This window comes from Armigeres subalbatus, chromosome 3, assembly GCF_024139115.2.
Source record: "Armigeres subalbatus isolate Guangzhou_Male chromosome 3, GZ_Asu_2, whole genome shotgun sequence".
In the NCBI taxonomy this organism is placed as follows: Eukaryota; Metazoa; Arthropoda; class Insecta; order Diptera; family Culicidae; genus Armigeres; species Armigeres subalbatus.
Genome location: NC_085141.1, coordinates 119,331,961 through 119,346,790, shown reverse-complemented (window position 1 = coordinate 119,346,790; position 14,830 = coordinate 119,331,961). Strand labels below are relative to the sequence as shown.

Genomic DNA, 14,830 nt, shown 5'->3' with positions numbered 1-14,830 from the left:
CATAGGACAATCCTCCGGAAATTTCATTGGAAGATCTTCTAGGAATTCGTCTGGAAGTTCCTACAGGAATTTCTTAGGAATTTCCTACAGGAATTCCTCCGGTAGTTTTTCCAAGAAGTTCCACCGGAAGTTCCTCTAGAAATTCCATCGGAAGTTCCTCCAGAAGTTCATCTGGAAGTTCTTTCAAGAATTCCTCCAGAAGCTTCTTCAGTAATTCCTCCGGAAGTTCCTTCACAAATTCCTCCGAAAATTTCTTGAAAAATTCTTCCGGGAGTTCCTCCAGGAGTTTGTCTAGGAATTCGTTCTAAAGTTTCTCCAGGAATTTCTTCGGAAGTTATTTTGAAAATTCCTTTTGAGTTTCTTCCAGGAATTCCTTAGGAAGTTCATCCACGAATTTATCCGGAAGTTCCTCCAAGAATTTCATCGAAAAATACTCCAGGAACTCTATCGAAAGATCCTCCAGGAATTCCATCGAAAGATCCTCCACGAATTCCATCAGAAGTGCCTCCAGGAATTCGTCCTGAATTTCTCCCAGGAAGTCCTCCGGAAGTTCCACTCGAAATTCCGCCGGAAGCTCCTTCAGGAATTCCATCAGAATTTCCACCAGGAATATCAACGAAAGTTCCACCACGAATTCTTCGGAAGTTCCTTCAGGAATTCCTTCGGAAGTTCCTCCAAAAAATCCTTCTAAAGTTCTTTCAGAGTTAGGAAATTTCAGTAGGTGGATTAGCCAATCAGGAAATTGGCGCACTAACGCGGCGACATCACGCCACGCGTTGCACCAATCAGGTGTTAGGAAGTAGGAATGTGCATAGTATGCACAATTAGACTATAAAACAGTTTACCTGAGTCGCTCAGGCCCTCTTTTATCATTGTAACGTAAGTGAATAAAGTGCTGTGTAAACGCGAGTAAGTTTTTAAAAACCGGAAACTAGACGAGAAATCCCTAACTGGTGTCAGAAGTGGGATACCGCGTGTGAAAAGTGGTGTTAAAACTAAGTGTTTAAAGTGATTAGCCGAGACAGCGATCCAGAAGCAGTCACGCTTTGCATCAATCGAGGATCATCGATAACGCAGCGACACAGCCAACGGGGACGACATCGAGCAATCCGCCACGTAGCACACATTCTCCGAGCCGGAGGAGAACTATATCAAGCATTCAACCTTTAATGCTATCATCGATTATACAGTAAGTACTAATCCTTTTATTCAACACACTTTATTCAAAACTCGCACAATAATGGCTAAAACACGTGCCGATGAAATTGAGCAGCTCAGGGCCACAGTGGCTGAGCTTAAGTTGGAAATGTCCAACAGAGATAACGCTGGCCCCGAATTAGAGTTGGAGGAGCTCAGGACGGAAATGGTCGAGCTTCGATCTCAGCTGGCGGCCGGGTCATCTCAGGGCAGGGATGCTTTTAGGCTCCCCGACCCATTTAAATTCCTCTCTGAATTCTCAGGGAATAAAAAGGAGCTATCCGCATGGATAGAGGAAGTGGATGAACTCTTTAATGATTTTAAAGTTAAAAATCAACAGGGAGGATACTCCCTTAGTAGCCTACATATTAGGGCTATTAAAAACAAAGTAAAAGGTGAAGCACGCACAGTTTTGTGCGCGAACGGAAACCCGAACACAATTGAAGGTATCAAAAAGGTTCTCATCGAGAACTACGGCGACGAAAAGGATTTTATAACAAATCTATCGACGCTCTTCCGCATTAGAAAAGGTGACAAGGGTCACTTAAGATTTTATAACGAGATGAAGGAGACTAACATTCGATTGAAAGCCAACCTTATCTCAAAACCCTTCACGGCACATGAAATTATAGAAATTATCACGGTAGCGAAATACCTAGATAACATTCCAGAGCCGCTTGGCTCTATCATTAGAAATTCTAAACCAAACAATCTGGAGGAGGCGCATCAAGCGGTGCTGCTGAACCAGAACGCGGAAACGCGAACTAAAACGCAAACGTTTTCAAACCAAACCAAATTTCATAACAAGCCTTTTAAACCGCTCAACGGGGGAACGAGCGGCTCCCATCCACCGCAGACCAGCGCCCAGAAATTTAACACCTCGCCACATAACGCAGCTGTTAAATATAGAAAGCCCTTCTTTAACAAACCGAGGGCCGAAACAAATAATACAGAGGAAACTGAGCCGTATGTAAGGGAGGAAGAAGAAGAAAAAGAAGAAGAAGAGCATGAATTTGTGGACGAAATTAATTTGGAAGCTGATGAACTAAATTTTCACGCGGTACGCCTAATGAAGAAGAAAACTTGAATTTTATTCCTTACTTTAGATTTCCCACAAGCAAAGGCTACTTGAATTTCCTTATTGACACTGGGGCCAACAAGTCGTACATAAACCCAGAGCACGTAAAGCGCGCTTCTAAACTTAGACAACCTTCGATTATTAGTAATAAAAATGGGAAATTTGCAATCGACAAGGTAGTACACGCTAATTTCTTTCAGGAAGCATTTGATAAAAAACTTCCTTATCATTTGTTTAAATTTCATAAATTCTTCGATGGCCTAATCGGCTACGAGAACATTGCAAAGATGAAAGCTAAAATCGACTCTAGCAATCATCAATTAGTAATTGGAAACTCGAATTTCTCACTTTCAAAATATTATCCATGTTCAATAAACTTTCATGAGCAGTCGGAGAATATGTTTGAGATATGCACCACTGCTGATGGTGCATTCCTCATAGAAGACGAGTTAAACATAACAAAAGGCATCAGGTTACAACCCGGACTATATGAAGCCAAATGTAACCGTGCCGTTGTACATTTAGCCAGCGACAAACATATCAGGGTAAATGATATACAACCGCTCGAGAACGAACGTTTCTTTCTAAACCAGAATGAAACGCAAGTTAAATTAAACTTCCTTCCGATCATTTGAATAAAGAAGAGAAGCGAGAACTGGTGAAAGCACTTAAGCCCTACAGGGATGTGTTCTTTAATGAAGAACAGAAGCTCACTTTCACACATGAAATTAAGCATAAGATTGAAACAAATGATGAAAAGCCGATTCATCAAAAGACGTACAAATACCCTATCATTTGAGAAAGGAAGTATCCGAACAGATACAGAAAATGCTCGATTCGGGTATAATTAGGGAATCATCATCTTCATGGACATCGCCTATCTGGGTGGTACCCAAAAGATGGATAACTCCGGGAAAAGAAATACCGGATAGTGGTAGATTACAGGAAGTTAAACGAGAAAACTCCCGCAGATCGATACCCTATTCCGGAGATCAGCGAGATTCTAGAACCTGGCTCGGAAAGGCCCAATACTTCTCAGTATTAGACCTGGCCAGCGGATTTCACCAGATCGAAATAGACCCCAAAGACATTCCCAAAACAGCATTCAATATTGACCATGGTAAATTCGAATTCGTTAGAATGCCATTTGGCCTAAAGAATGCTCCGGCTACATTCCAGAGGCTGATGGACTCTGTTCTTCGAAAGCACCTGGGAATAAGATGCTTCGTCTATATGGACGACATCATAATATTCTCATCCTCCCTGAAAGAACATGTAAAGGACATCACGAAAGTCTTAGAGACATTGCGTGATGCGAATCTCAAGGTACAATGTGATAAGTCGGAATTTCTCCGCAAGGAGGTCGAGTTCCTTGGTCATGTTGTTACCACAGAAGGAGTGAAACCAAACCCTAATAAGATAGAAGCCATTTTAAACTGGCCTCTACCAAAAACCCCAAAACAGCTGAAATCATTTCTTGGAACCGTCAGCTATTACCGTCGCTTCATACCGGGATTCGCTAACATTGCAAAACCGCTCACGAGCCAGCTGAGAGGTAAAAGCAAGACTGTAAATTATGAGTCCGCAGGTTTTGAGAATTCCTTCAAAAAGCTAAAACAAATCATGTCTACAGATTTGTTGCTAGCCTATCCAGACTATGATAAACCATTCATTCTTACGACAGATGCCTCCAGCATTGCTATCGGAGCAGTACTGTCACAATTAGAAGACGGAAAAGAGAGGCCGATAGCTTACCTCTCACGCACGCTGTCTAAAGCAGAAGAGAATTACTCCGCGACTGCCAAAGAACTATTAGGTATTTATTTTGCTGCTAAACGATTTAGACCCTACCTTTATGGGAAACCGTTTACAATTTATACTGATCATGAGCCTTTAACCAAAGAGCTTAAGCTTACAGACGCCACTGGACGAGTTACTCGTCAGAGGCTGTATTTGGAACAGTATGATTTTAAAATCGTGTACAAAAAAGGGAAACAAAATGTGGTCGCAGATGGTTTATCCAGAATTCCCGCTATCGAATTGAATTTACAAGAACTGACCAATGAATGTTTTCCGAACGATAAATTATACGGCCCCGAAATAATCAACAGGTTCAAAAATCAACTTATCATTCGCGTTACCGGCGATAGCCGTAAAAGCCCCCACATCATGTGTAAAATTTTCCCTGGCCAAATAAGACATGTGTTTCATAAGTTGAACTATTCCAAAGAAGAGTTGGCGGACATCGTTAAAAAATATCTAGACCCAGATGCTAGTAATTGCTTATTTGCACCCCTAGAAATAGTTCGACTTTGTGATGAAATCATAAGAACAAACTATAGTAAAAATTTAAAGGTTCATTATTCTAACCTATTATTACCCGATATCGTTTCAGCCAAGGACCAAGAGGAATTCATAAGAAAAGCACATAATTTTAACCATCGCAATCACAAACTAACATACGAGGAAGTGAGGAAATCCGCTTACTTTCCTGGTATGCTAGGAAAAATCAAAGCCTTTGTTAAAAACTGCGAGGAATGTAAATTCTCGAAATACGAAAGAAAACCGTTCAAAATCCAGATTTCAAGAAGGATTTACGATGAGCCTTTTGGAAATGTCTTCATCGACGTATATGTAAAAGAAACGCAGAAATTTTTGACCATCGTAGATTCGTTCTCAAAGTTTGCACAAATATATCACATTCCAAATGAAACTACAGATGAATTAACGGAAATACTCGTCGAGTATTTCAAAACCTTCGGGTTGCCGAAAATGATAACATGTGATCAGGCAACAGGGTTTCGAAATGCTCGATTTAAAGAATTCCTGGAAAGACAAGGAGTCGCTCTTCACTTTGCTAGCGATAGTAGAGGCAATGGAATTGTGGAACGTTTCCACAATACACTGCTTGAAATGTACCTAGCAAATCGTAGAAAAGTTGAAAACTTGACTCTCTACGAAGGATTAGCTTTGATAACAGCGCTCTATAACGATTCGAGACATAGCGCGACTAATTTGAAACCTCGCGAAATCATATTTGGAACTAGTTCATCACTGAAACCTGCCGAAATTAACCTTGCAAAACAAAAGATTATACAAACAGCACGTGACAACATCAGATTTATGGCAACGAGACACAACGAAAACATAAAAACGACGAACGCACAAAATTACGAGAATATAGATCAAAAACAAGTATTGGTTAAAGGAAAGGCGAAGCCACACCCTTCTGGCCACCGATACAGACTAATAGATATAACACGACAGACAGACAAAACTATTACTGACCAACAAAATATAAAAACACACAAAACAAACGTTAAAATGCTCTGACATATGGCAATTCCCTTTACAGACTATGTTTTCTGGCGACGGTGACTTCGAAATTTCTACATGTTCACGACCTTGGACAAAATCCTCTCGCAGTAGTGACGATGGGCAATGCCAGAGTTAGCAGCAACCACCTTAGAATCCTACATAAAATAGATATGAACATTATGGAAGACGCAATTGAACGAGTCAGAGCAGTAGCTAATGACAGGGCTTTGAATGATGAAATACTAGGACCTCTGATTAAGTTAAAAATTAGTAAGCTGATAGAAACTCACAGTAAATTGAAACCAGTCACTTCTAAACGAACCAAAAGATGGGAAACCTTAGGATCAGCATGGAAATACATTTCCGGTAGCCCCGATGCAGAAGACTTGAGAATCATAAACACAACCACTAATTCCTTGATAGACCAAAATAACGAACAGATTAGAATTAATTGGCAGTTTGAAGATAGGATCCGTAATATGTCAGCATCTTTATCAAAATTTATTTCAAGTGTTACGACCGAAGTAGTTAATAGAATGAACACAATTAATTTGCTTTTTAACATAGACGAATTGACAAAACATTTAGATACCATAGAAGAAGCAATCTCATTAGCTAGGGCAAATATCCCCAGTAGCCGACTCATCACCGCACAGGAGCTGCAGCTGGCTAGGAATCTCATCACGGATAATCTTCTCGGTTTGGATTCACCAAACGACATTCTCGATATCGCAAGTGCTTACGTCCTACACAATGCTCAACAGATCATTTACGTACTCAAGATACCGAAGATAAAAGCCATAAACTATGAACTATATTACATAGAGCCAATCATCTACAATAGTTCAAAGATCCTCGTCCAGTCAAATTATTTCCTCAAAGGTATCAAGTCATATTCAGTCCAATCACCCTGTCCAAAGCTGAAAAATCTCTACATCTGTCCCATTCATCAACTAAAGCTGGCAGATCAGTGTATTACAAAACTAATTAGCGGAAATTCAGCTCACTGTTCTATGGAAAAGGTATATAAACAAAACCCAATCAAAAGAATCGATGAAGTTAATATTCTCATTAACGACGGAAATATAACAATATCATCAGACTGTTTGGAAGAACCCAAAGTTTTAGTCGGATCATTTCTAATACAAATCTCTAATTGCTCAATATACATGGACCAGGAGGAATACGTCAACAAGGACACCGTTATACCAATAAAGTCCTTTTTACCGACCACCGGACTACAGGTAAACACCACTAAAACCATAGATCGTATGCCTTTAGAATTTTGCAGAACTTCCACATGGAGCATCGCGAAAACCTTCGGAAACTAAATCTAACCACAGAAAATATCCAAGGAAGGCTTGACATTCTCAAATTGATCTCTTTCGGATCGATCTCTGCCACAACGATTATGATCGCCGGAGTCATCTTTATTTGGCTGTTCAGAAGTATCATTCTATGCCAGCGTAATACTAACAACGAGGAGATAGTGCAACCAGAACCCAGAGAAGAACCAAATCCCATTCCAGAACCCAGGAAACCGAGGCTTATCCCACAATAACAAATCATCTACGGACGACCGCAGCTGCCTAGTATCGCGAAAGTCGAGGACGACTTTCAAGTAGACGGGGAGTAGTTAGGAAATTTCAGTAGGTGGATTAGCCAATCAGGAAATTGGCGCACTAACGCGGCGACATCACGCCACGCGTTGCACCAATCAGGTGTTAGGAAGTAGGAATGTGCATAGTATGCACAATTAGACTATAAAACAGTTTACCTGAGTCGCTCAGGCCCTCTTTTATCATTGTAACGTAAGTGAATAAAGTGCTGTGTAAACGCGAGTAAGTTTTTAAAAACCGGAAACTAGACGAGAAATCCCTAACTCAGAAATTACTTCGGAAGTTCTTTCAGGAATTTCTCCGAAAACTTCACCATAGTTGTTTTTCCGGAAGGTCCTATCCAGTATTTTGCGCTCGATAATGGCGGCCAAGTGAGTGCCTTTTTGACATTCAAGAGGTAGAAAATATTTAGGCTTTTCAATCAATGTAGGCCATGATTCAATGAAAAACATTGGCACTCATTTGGTATCTATACATACTAATAAATGTCAAATATTCTCCATTATGTTATTCAAGGATTTTGGTAAATCATACATAATTTTTTTGTAATAAGTACATTTATTTTATTTTTATAGAAATTTGAAATCCTGATGAATATGATCAGTATTTTAAGAAGAAATGGAATCTAGGTGAAGTGATAATCAGATAGAGTAAGGCTGAATTCACTATAGTACGTTGGAATCACTCACTTCCTTGCAGCCCTCAATCAAGCAATAGTTCAAGAAGCGACTGTTGAGCATTTTTCTCACTGCTTTTCCTGCAGAACGTGTTAATCGACGCCTTTTGTACTCTCCATGCACAACCTGATCACAAAACATGCCGACGCCACCTGTGCCGCAACACTCCTCTTCCAAGGCGGCGGAGGTGTCTGCAGCGGATGGACGGGTAACAGTTTCTGGCTGACCAAAGACACTTCACTAGCAACATGCCTCAACGTCTAGAAGACTTCTCATACTGTGTGAGACTCACTGAACCTTAGTGTGGTGACAATGCCAATGAACATGCTACGGACTAATATTTTATAAGTTAACGGAAAGTTTATGAAAATTCTTCTGCTTAGTGATTCCAACATGACCAAGATATTCAAGGTGGACAATTGCAAACGATGCGTTTTATCATATAACTATGTTTTATAAATAAATAAATAACCATCATACCGCTTGCTTTTAGGCTTGAACATGATACATACCACACCTGCCGTGAGCTTAAAATCAAATTCCAATTATGCTCAATTTCCTAGAATACATTTCACAATAATATTACGACTTAAGCGGCATGCATGTTTTATTTCAGGATACTAAACGCGGATTTTGGATATAAATTTGCACCGATTTCAAGTGAAAGTAACTCCATAAATATAATTATAACACTCCGGAAAATCCATTCGATGCAGATACTTTCGCCGCCCTGGAAGAGGTGGTGACGGAACATATTTGTGATGCATGGAAAATACAAGAGGCGTCGATTTGCACGTTGAGCACACAAAACAGTGATCGCAATGTTAAAACAGCAACTGCTTGAAGTACTGCCGGATGAAACTGGCTAGTTGGTTTTAAAGGATTTTAGTGAGTCATACTACTAAAGTATCGCTTCATAAACATTTCCTTTCCTTAAAAGACGTTTATCTTAGAATCTTCGATTTCTTAAGGCTTTTACATTCCTAGAAAATAAAATGAAAGGCAATTGAAAATCATGAAAAAACTAAAAAAGGCATGAGTAATTAAAAGAGAAAATATATGACATTTGTTTGTTTGTATTTGTAGGAACCGGATGAGTGCCAATGTTTTTCTTCGAATCATGGCCTACATTGATTAAAAAATGTAAATATTTTCTACCTCTTGAATGTCAAAAAGGCACTCACTCGGCGGCCATTATCGAGCGCAAAATACTGGATAGAAATTCCTCGGAAGTTCATCCTGGAATTTCTTGGGAAGTTCTTCCGGGAATTCCTCCAGAAGTTCTTCTAGGAATTCCTCCGGAAATCGCTTTCATCAGTATTATTTTAGAAATTTCCTTAGGAATTCCTACTAAAACTATTCTTTGAATTTCTTAACAAAATCTTTTTAAAAGTCGTCATAAATTACTTTGAGAACTCTTCGGAACTTCCCTTCACAAATATTTTCACTATAAACTCAACTCTCTCCACCCCAAGTTATTCATTCGAAAATTACTTCAGGAGCTCTTCCGGAAATATCTTCAGGAATTTTCCTCAAAATTTCTTGAAGAATTCATATGGAAATCAATCAGTTCTTTTATGGAAAATTCTGCATTTCCCTGAAAATTCCGAAAGAATTTCTTTTGGAAATTCATCTGGTTGTTTCTCATTAATCAAGAAATTATCGCAGCATTTGCCGCCGCAACTTCTCCAATATTTTTTTCCGGAAATGCCTACCGCAACCCGCCGAATACCATCATCCCACCCCCAATACCATCCAGAAAATCCCTCAGATTTTTTTCCGAGAAATTCTTTCAGGAATTTCCCCAAAATATATTAAGTAAATTATCACGAAATTTTTTCCAGAACTTCTCTCGCTTTTTCTACCTCGAAATTATTATTAGAAATTCTTCGGGAATTTCCGCGCTAATTTACTTCAAAAAAGATTATTAAAACCACTCCGGGAGTACATTTCAAAATTCCTCAAACTCCTGATAAAGATTGCAAAAGAATTCATTCATTCAAAAAATTCAAACACATCATTCAAATACACTCGAAGTATAAGACTCTGAAAACGCCCTTATTGTAGGGGTCATAATATGCATCTGTAAAATAGCAATCAAGTAGTATATTTAAAGGAATAATACTAACTGGTCTTATGATAAATGAGAAGAAGTAAAAATATCCGTCACAAGGAACATCCATTTGAACCAATTCAACCGACTTGGCAAACTTAAAACAGATTCGCAATGAATCGTTTCGTGTCAATTCGCGAGGTCAGAGCGTCGAATTGAAATTAAACAAAAATGTCCATTCGAACGAAAACGAATAGGACAAAAGCTCGAACGAATGATGTTCGAAAAACCGAATGGTTAGAATTAGTTCGAACGAAAACGGGAATGCGGACTGGTGATACGTTCTAACCAGGTTCTAACGTATCCGATTCGAACGTAAACAAGAATGAGGGTCTCCGTCTATTTCCACCGGAGAGCGTTTCTCAATTCCTTTCATCGCATTTTTCTGTTTTTTTTTTTATATATCATCTTGTACCTTTGCTCCTCCGTCTATTTCCACCGGAGAGCATTTCTTATATATTTTTCTTACTCCTCCTATTTTCTCTCTTTCAAACAAAAAAAAATACCCCGAATCATGGCCAGCTACCAACTGCGCCATGTCGGGGCCGAGCGAATATCCTTAGGACATCCGTCGAATATCTTTGATCTAGAAATTCAAATCTCATTCAAATAATTCATGCTTTCATTTCGTATCTCCGATTATTATTTTAACACAATCCGCTACTACCACAATTATCTGTCTTATCTTCGTAGATCTTCAAGCACGTGTAGTGAAGTTTCTTTAATAAAGCCATTGAAATAGTTTATCCAAGTTAAGAACGCGTCAATCATTAATCGAAGAGCGTGGATAGTATGTGTCCTATCCTAACAAAATCTAGACGATACAGAATACTTACCTCTTGCAGATTTAAACTGGTGACAAGCACCTGAGCCGTCTTGTCTTCCATTCCCCATCCGACTGGGCCGAAGCCGTAGCAGATGAGCGACACAACCAGCACCAGAATTTGAACCGTATTAATCCAGTACGTAAAAAACGGCCTATAATCGTAACGATCGTCCAGCAGATCTGGTCTGAGGAGCTTCACTCTGTTTCCTATCGGACGCATCGAGTTATCCAGCACCCCATCTAGAATGTGGGAGGAAATTCGTTGCCCTAGCGCTCCGTTGGCACTTTCCCGAGCTTGCAGTTGAAGTTCGGAGGATCGCGTTCGCCAGCCGTTGATAATGCCGCTACCACCACCCAATCCTCGGTCGCCATCTGATATGAACAATTGACGGGAGTTATCCACGATTTGACCCGGGTTCGGCTGAGGACCAGCTGCTGGAACCGGCGTGTCAAAAAAGGGCTCCTCGTCCTGGATTGGTTGAAGACCATCACAGTGTTCATTGTCTTCGCTGGTTAGCTCAACGTGTGCCGGAGCAAAACTGCGAGACCATTGCTTTTGTTTTCGCAGGTGTTTCCTGGTAATACTTTGAATCAAAAATGAAATCCCATTCCAGATCACCGTCGGAGCCGATGGTTTTCGTTCCGCTTTAACCATAAAATTGTCAGCGCCGTTATCGTAGGTGCAATGCGGATTTGCGCGTTGTCGACGATTTTGCTCTGTGTCACGCTCATCCTGGCTTTGGGCTGGTAGTACATCCGGTCTGTCCACAGGTGGAGCGTGCTCTTCCGCAGCGTTCTGATTGGCATTGTTGTTGCGATATGAAAAATCGAATTCGTCTTTCAACGGCCCGAACCGTCGGATAGCGAATCGCTTCTGGCGATCATCCCATTTGTGCAGTTCGTATTCTTCATTGAGCGTATCCACGCCGAAGAATTTAGCCGTTTCGTGCTTCATGTATTCCTTGATACGTTGCTTGCGCGACATACTCGGCCCGGTTGGTCGTAGGACCTGCTGTTGGACATTACGCTGTAATGTGGATGCCGGAGAATCGGCTACCGGCGGTGAATGGTGTTGCATGGATGGTCCTGGAAGCGAAACTGGTGCTGGCAATGCTTGCGACGGTTGCGTTGGTTGCTGCTGTACTTGAGGTGACTGTTGTGGGATCATTTGCTGCGGTGGTACGGATTGTACTGCTGGCGGTGGTGGTACTTGTTGCTGTGGTGGTAGTGGCTGTGATATTATATTTTGTTGCTGATATTGTATCAGTATAGATCGACTGTTGCTGTTAGTCATCATGCTCTGTTCAGATGAATGCGTCGACGGCTGTTGTGATGGTGTCTGTTGATGTTGCTTAGCGTGATTTCGAGGAATAGTTGATATATCTCTATGCTCCAGGTTATTGTAACTTTCTAGTGATATCTGTGGCTGTGACTGTGTTGTAGTCATAATATTGGATGAAACTTGCTGCAGGTGGTGTTGTTGTTGTTGCTGTTGCTGAGATTGTGGTTGATGATGATTGTGCTGCGACTGATGTAAACTATTCGATGATTGAGCTGTAGTGATGGGTGACGATATGGAAGCTGGACTCATTGGGGATTGACGGCCTGTTGACTCGGTCGCTGATGAAATGGACAATGGTTGTGGGCTTATGAGACCACTAGTTTGCGTGGTCTGATGAACTCCTGTAGCTCTACGTAGAGTGTTGCAGTGCAAGCATGACGCACTACCATTGGGTTCGCTCATCACACTAACTGGAGTGGAAACACGACATGAAGGTTGATCTAGAAAGTCAGCGCTGGGAGTACGTGCTATCAGATATTCTGTGCTCTGACGGGATTGACGTCCGGAGTTTATGGTGTGGGACGACAGCGTAGAGCCAGACGCTGAGCAGCTGGGTGTTAGGGAAGACGGACATTTTAGGGGACGAACACGTGGTGGTGTGGCGTAATGATCGGATGTATCGAAGCCCTGGGGTGGCGAAATAGTTTGCTCGTTTGGGCACGATTTTACACGAAAACGGTACGGCAAGGTACTGGTGAGATGATTGTTCCTATGCTGCGATGCTGCATTCACTGCAGTTTGGGTAAGTAGTGCTGTCATCAGATGTGTTTGGGGCTGGTAAGTCGGTTCTTGCGGCGGTGGAGTTGGTACGTAGCGTTTAACTGGAGTGTGTACGTTGGAGTTGAGATATCCATAACTGTCGGCCGCTGCAAGTGGATTGGTGGTGCTCAGGAAATGGGCTGGTGGTGGAATATAGCGATCGCACTGAGGTGACATATCGCGGTAATTCTCGGTTAGGCTGTGTCGATATCTGAAATGAAAACAAAATGAAAGGAGAAAAAAATGTCACATAGATGGTAATGTAGATTTCGATTTTTTTTTGATTTCGATAATAATGAAAAAACCAAATCAATTCACTTAGTAGTGGTACTGTTCTTCTCGTATTGAAACAAGACACAAACCTTTTTGGATCGAACCATCATTTTCTTTATAACTTTTGAACCCAAATTCAATAGTGAACAACAACAAGGCTTCGCCCCTTTGAATGCAACTTGTTGAGAGAAAATTATGTCCGTTCTGTAGTGATTTAAAAATACCCAAATGATTTCTGGAATTGTAGATACTGTGCAACTGTGTAGTAGCCAAACTTTTCTTTCAGGTTTTATGGCAGAGGTGTTTCTTGGTTAACGGGTTTGCCAATGTGATAGTCATCGAAAGGGTGGTTATATTCTGATTGGATGCCAAAACTAGCTTTTTCGCTTATTTCGATTCTAACAGTTACCTGCTAGAAACAGTCAAGTTGTAGTTCTAGCGATTGCTAGAACATGAGAAAAAATATGGAAAGATACAAGGTAGAAGGGAATGGAATGGGCCTGGGAATGAACCCACGACTTCCTGCGTATGAGGCAGGAGCGGTAGAGATATGACCACCAAGCCCAAATGTTCAGTTTACTAACATTTTGAAGCTATAAAACAAATTTTATTAAAACTAGACTATTCTGTAAAAAAATCTAACGGTGTCTCCATGGGAAAGTTATGGTCTACAAAAATCAGTACCTCTGAAATACACACCACATGAAAGTGTATTCTCCCATTTTTCATGGCATGGTTATTCTTCAGTATTTTTACTGCGCACTTCTTACAAATTTTGACTCCCAAAAATGTATGAAATAATGTCCCCGATAGAACAAACCTATCCAGTTTTCCATGAGCAGTAACGGTCGCCATCTAGCCTGCGGGTTAGTTTCTAATTTCGGCACCAACATTTCAAAAGAGCGAAACGTTGCTGATGGGCTTATTTGAGCCCATTCACGCAATCCAACACTACTGATGGAAGCAGCGAATCCTGTTTTTTCCAAGGTTTTTTCATTCAATGGTGCTAGATTGCGTGCACGGTAAGAAATAAGTACCTAATATTATGCTCAGCTTAAAAACCCAAAATTAGGTAAATTTTACTTGAAATTTGGTAAAATTTACTTAACATTAGGTTGGGGCCCTCCTTAGCCGTGCGGTAAGACGCACGGCTACAAAGCAAGACCATGCTGAGGGTGGCTGGGTTCGATTCCCGGTGCCGGTCTAGGCAATTTTCGGATTGGAAATTGTCTCGACTTCCCTGGGCATAAAAGTATCATCGTGTTAGCCTCATGATATACGAATGCAAAAATGGTAACCTGGCTAAGAAACCTCGCAGTTAATAACTGTGGAAGTGATTAATGAACACTAAGCTGCGAGGCGGCTCTGTCCCAGTGTGTGGGGATGTAATGCCAATAAGAAGAAGAAGAAGAAGAAGAAGGTAAAATAAAGTTATTTTGAATAGAAACTAACCAAAAGTTAGGTAAATTTTACTTAACTTTTGTAAACACGATATTACTTAACGTTGTGTTCCCATACTTTACTGCGTTGTTCAGTAGTTTTGCTTTTCATTTTATGACAACAATGGAAGAGGAAGTGAGATGCAAGAGAAAAAAAGTACCTAAAATTAGGTTCTTTTTCCAACAAGA

At 40.7% G+C, this 14,830-nt stretch overlaps 1 protein-coding gene across 2 annotated transcripts in view; it reads right to left on the bottom strand.

The window, feature by feature from the left end:
* LOC134228002 (inactive rhomboid protein 1-like) overlaps window positions 1–14,830 on the bottom strand; it is a 53,232-nt gene that overhangs the window by 17,530 nt on the left and 20,872 nt on the right. For both annotated transcript variants that reach the window (XM_062709756.1, XM_062709757.1), the window contains exon 2: window positions 10,839–13,140. In XM_062709756.1, coding sequence (XP_062565740.1) covers window positions 10,839–13,140 — 2,302 coding nt within the window. The remainder of the gene's footprint in view (window positions 1–10,838; window positions 13,141–14,830) is intronic.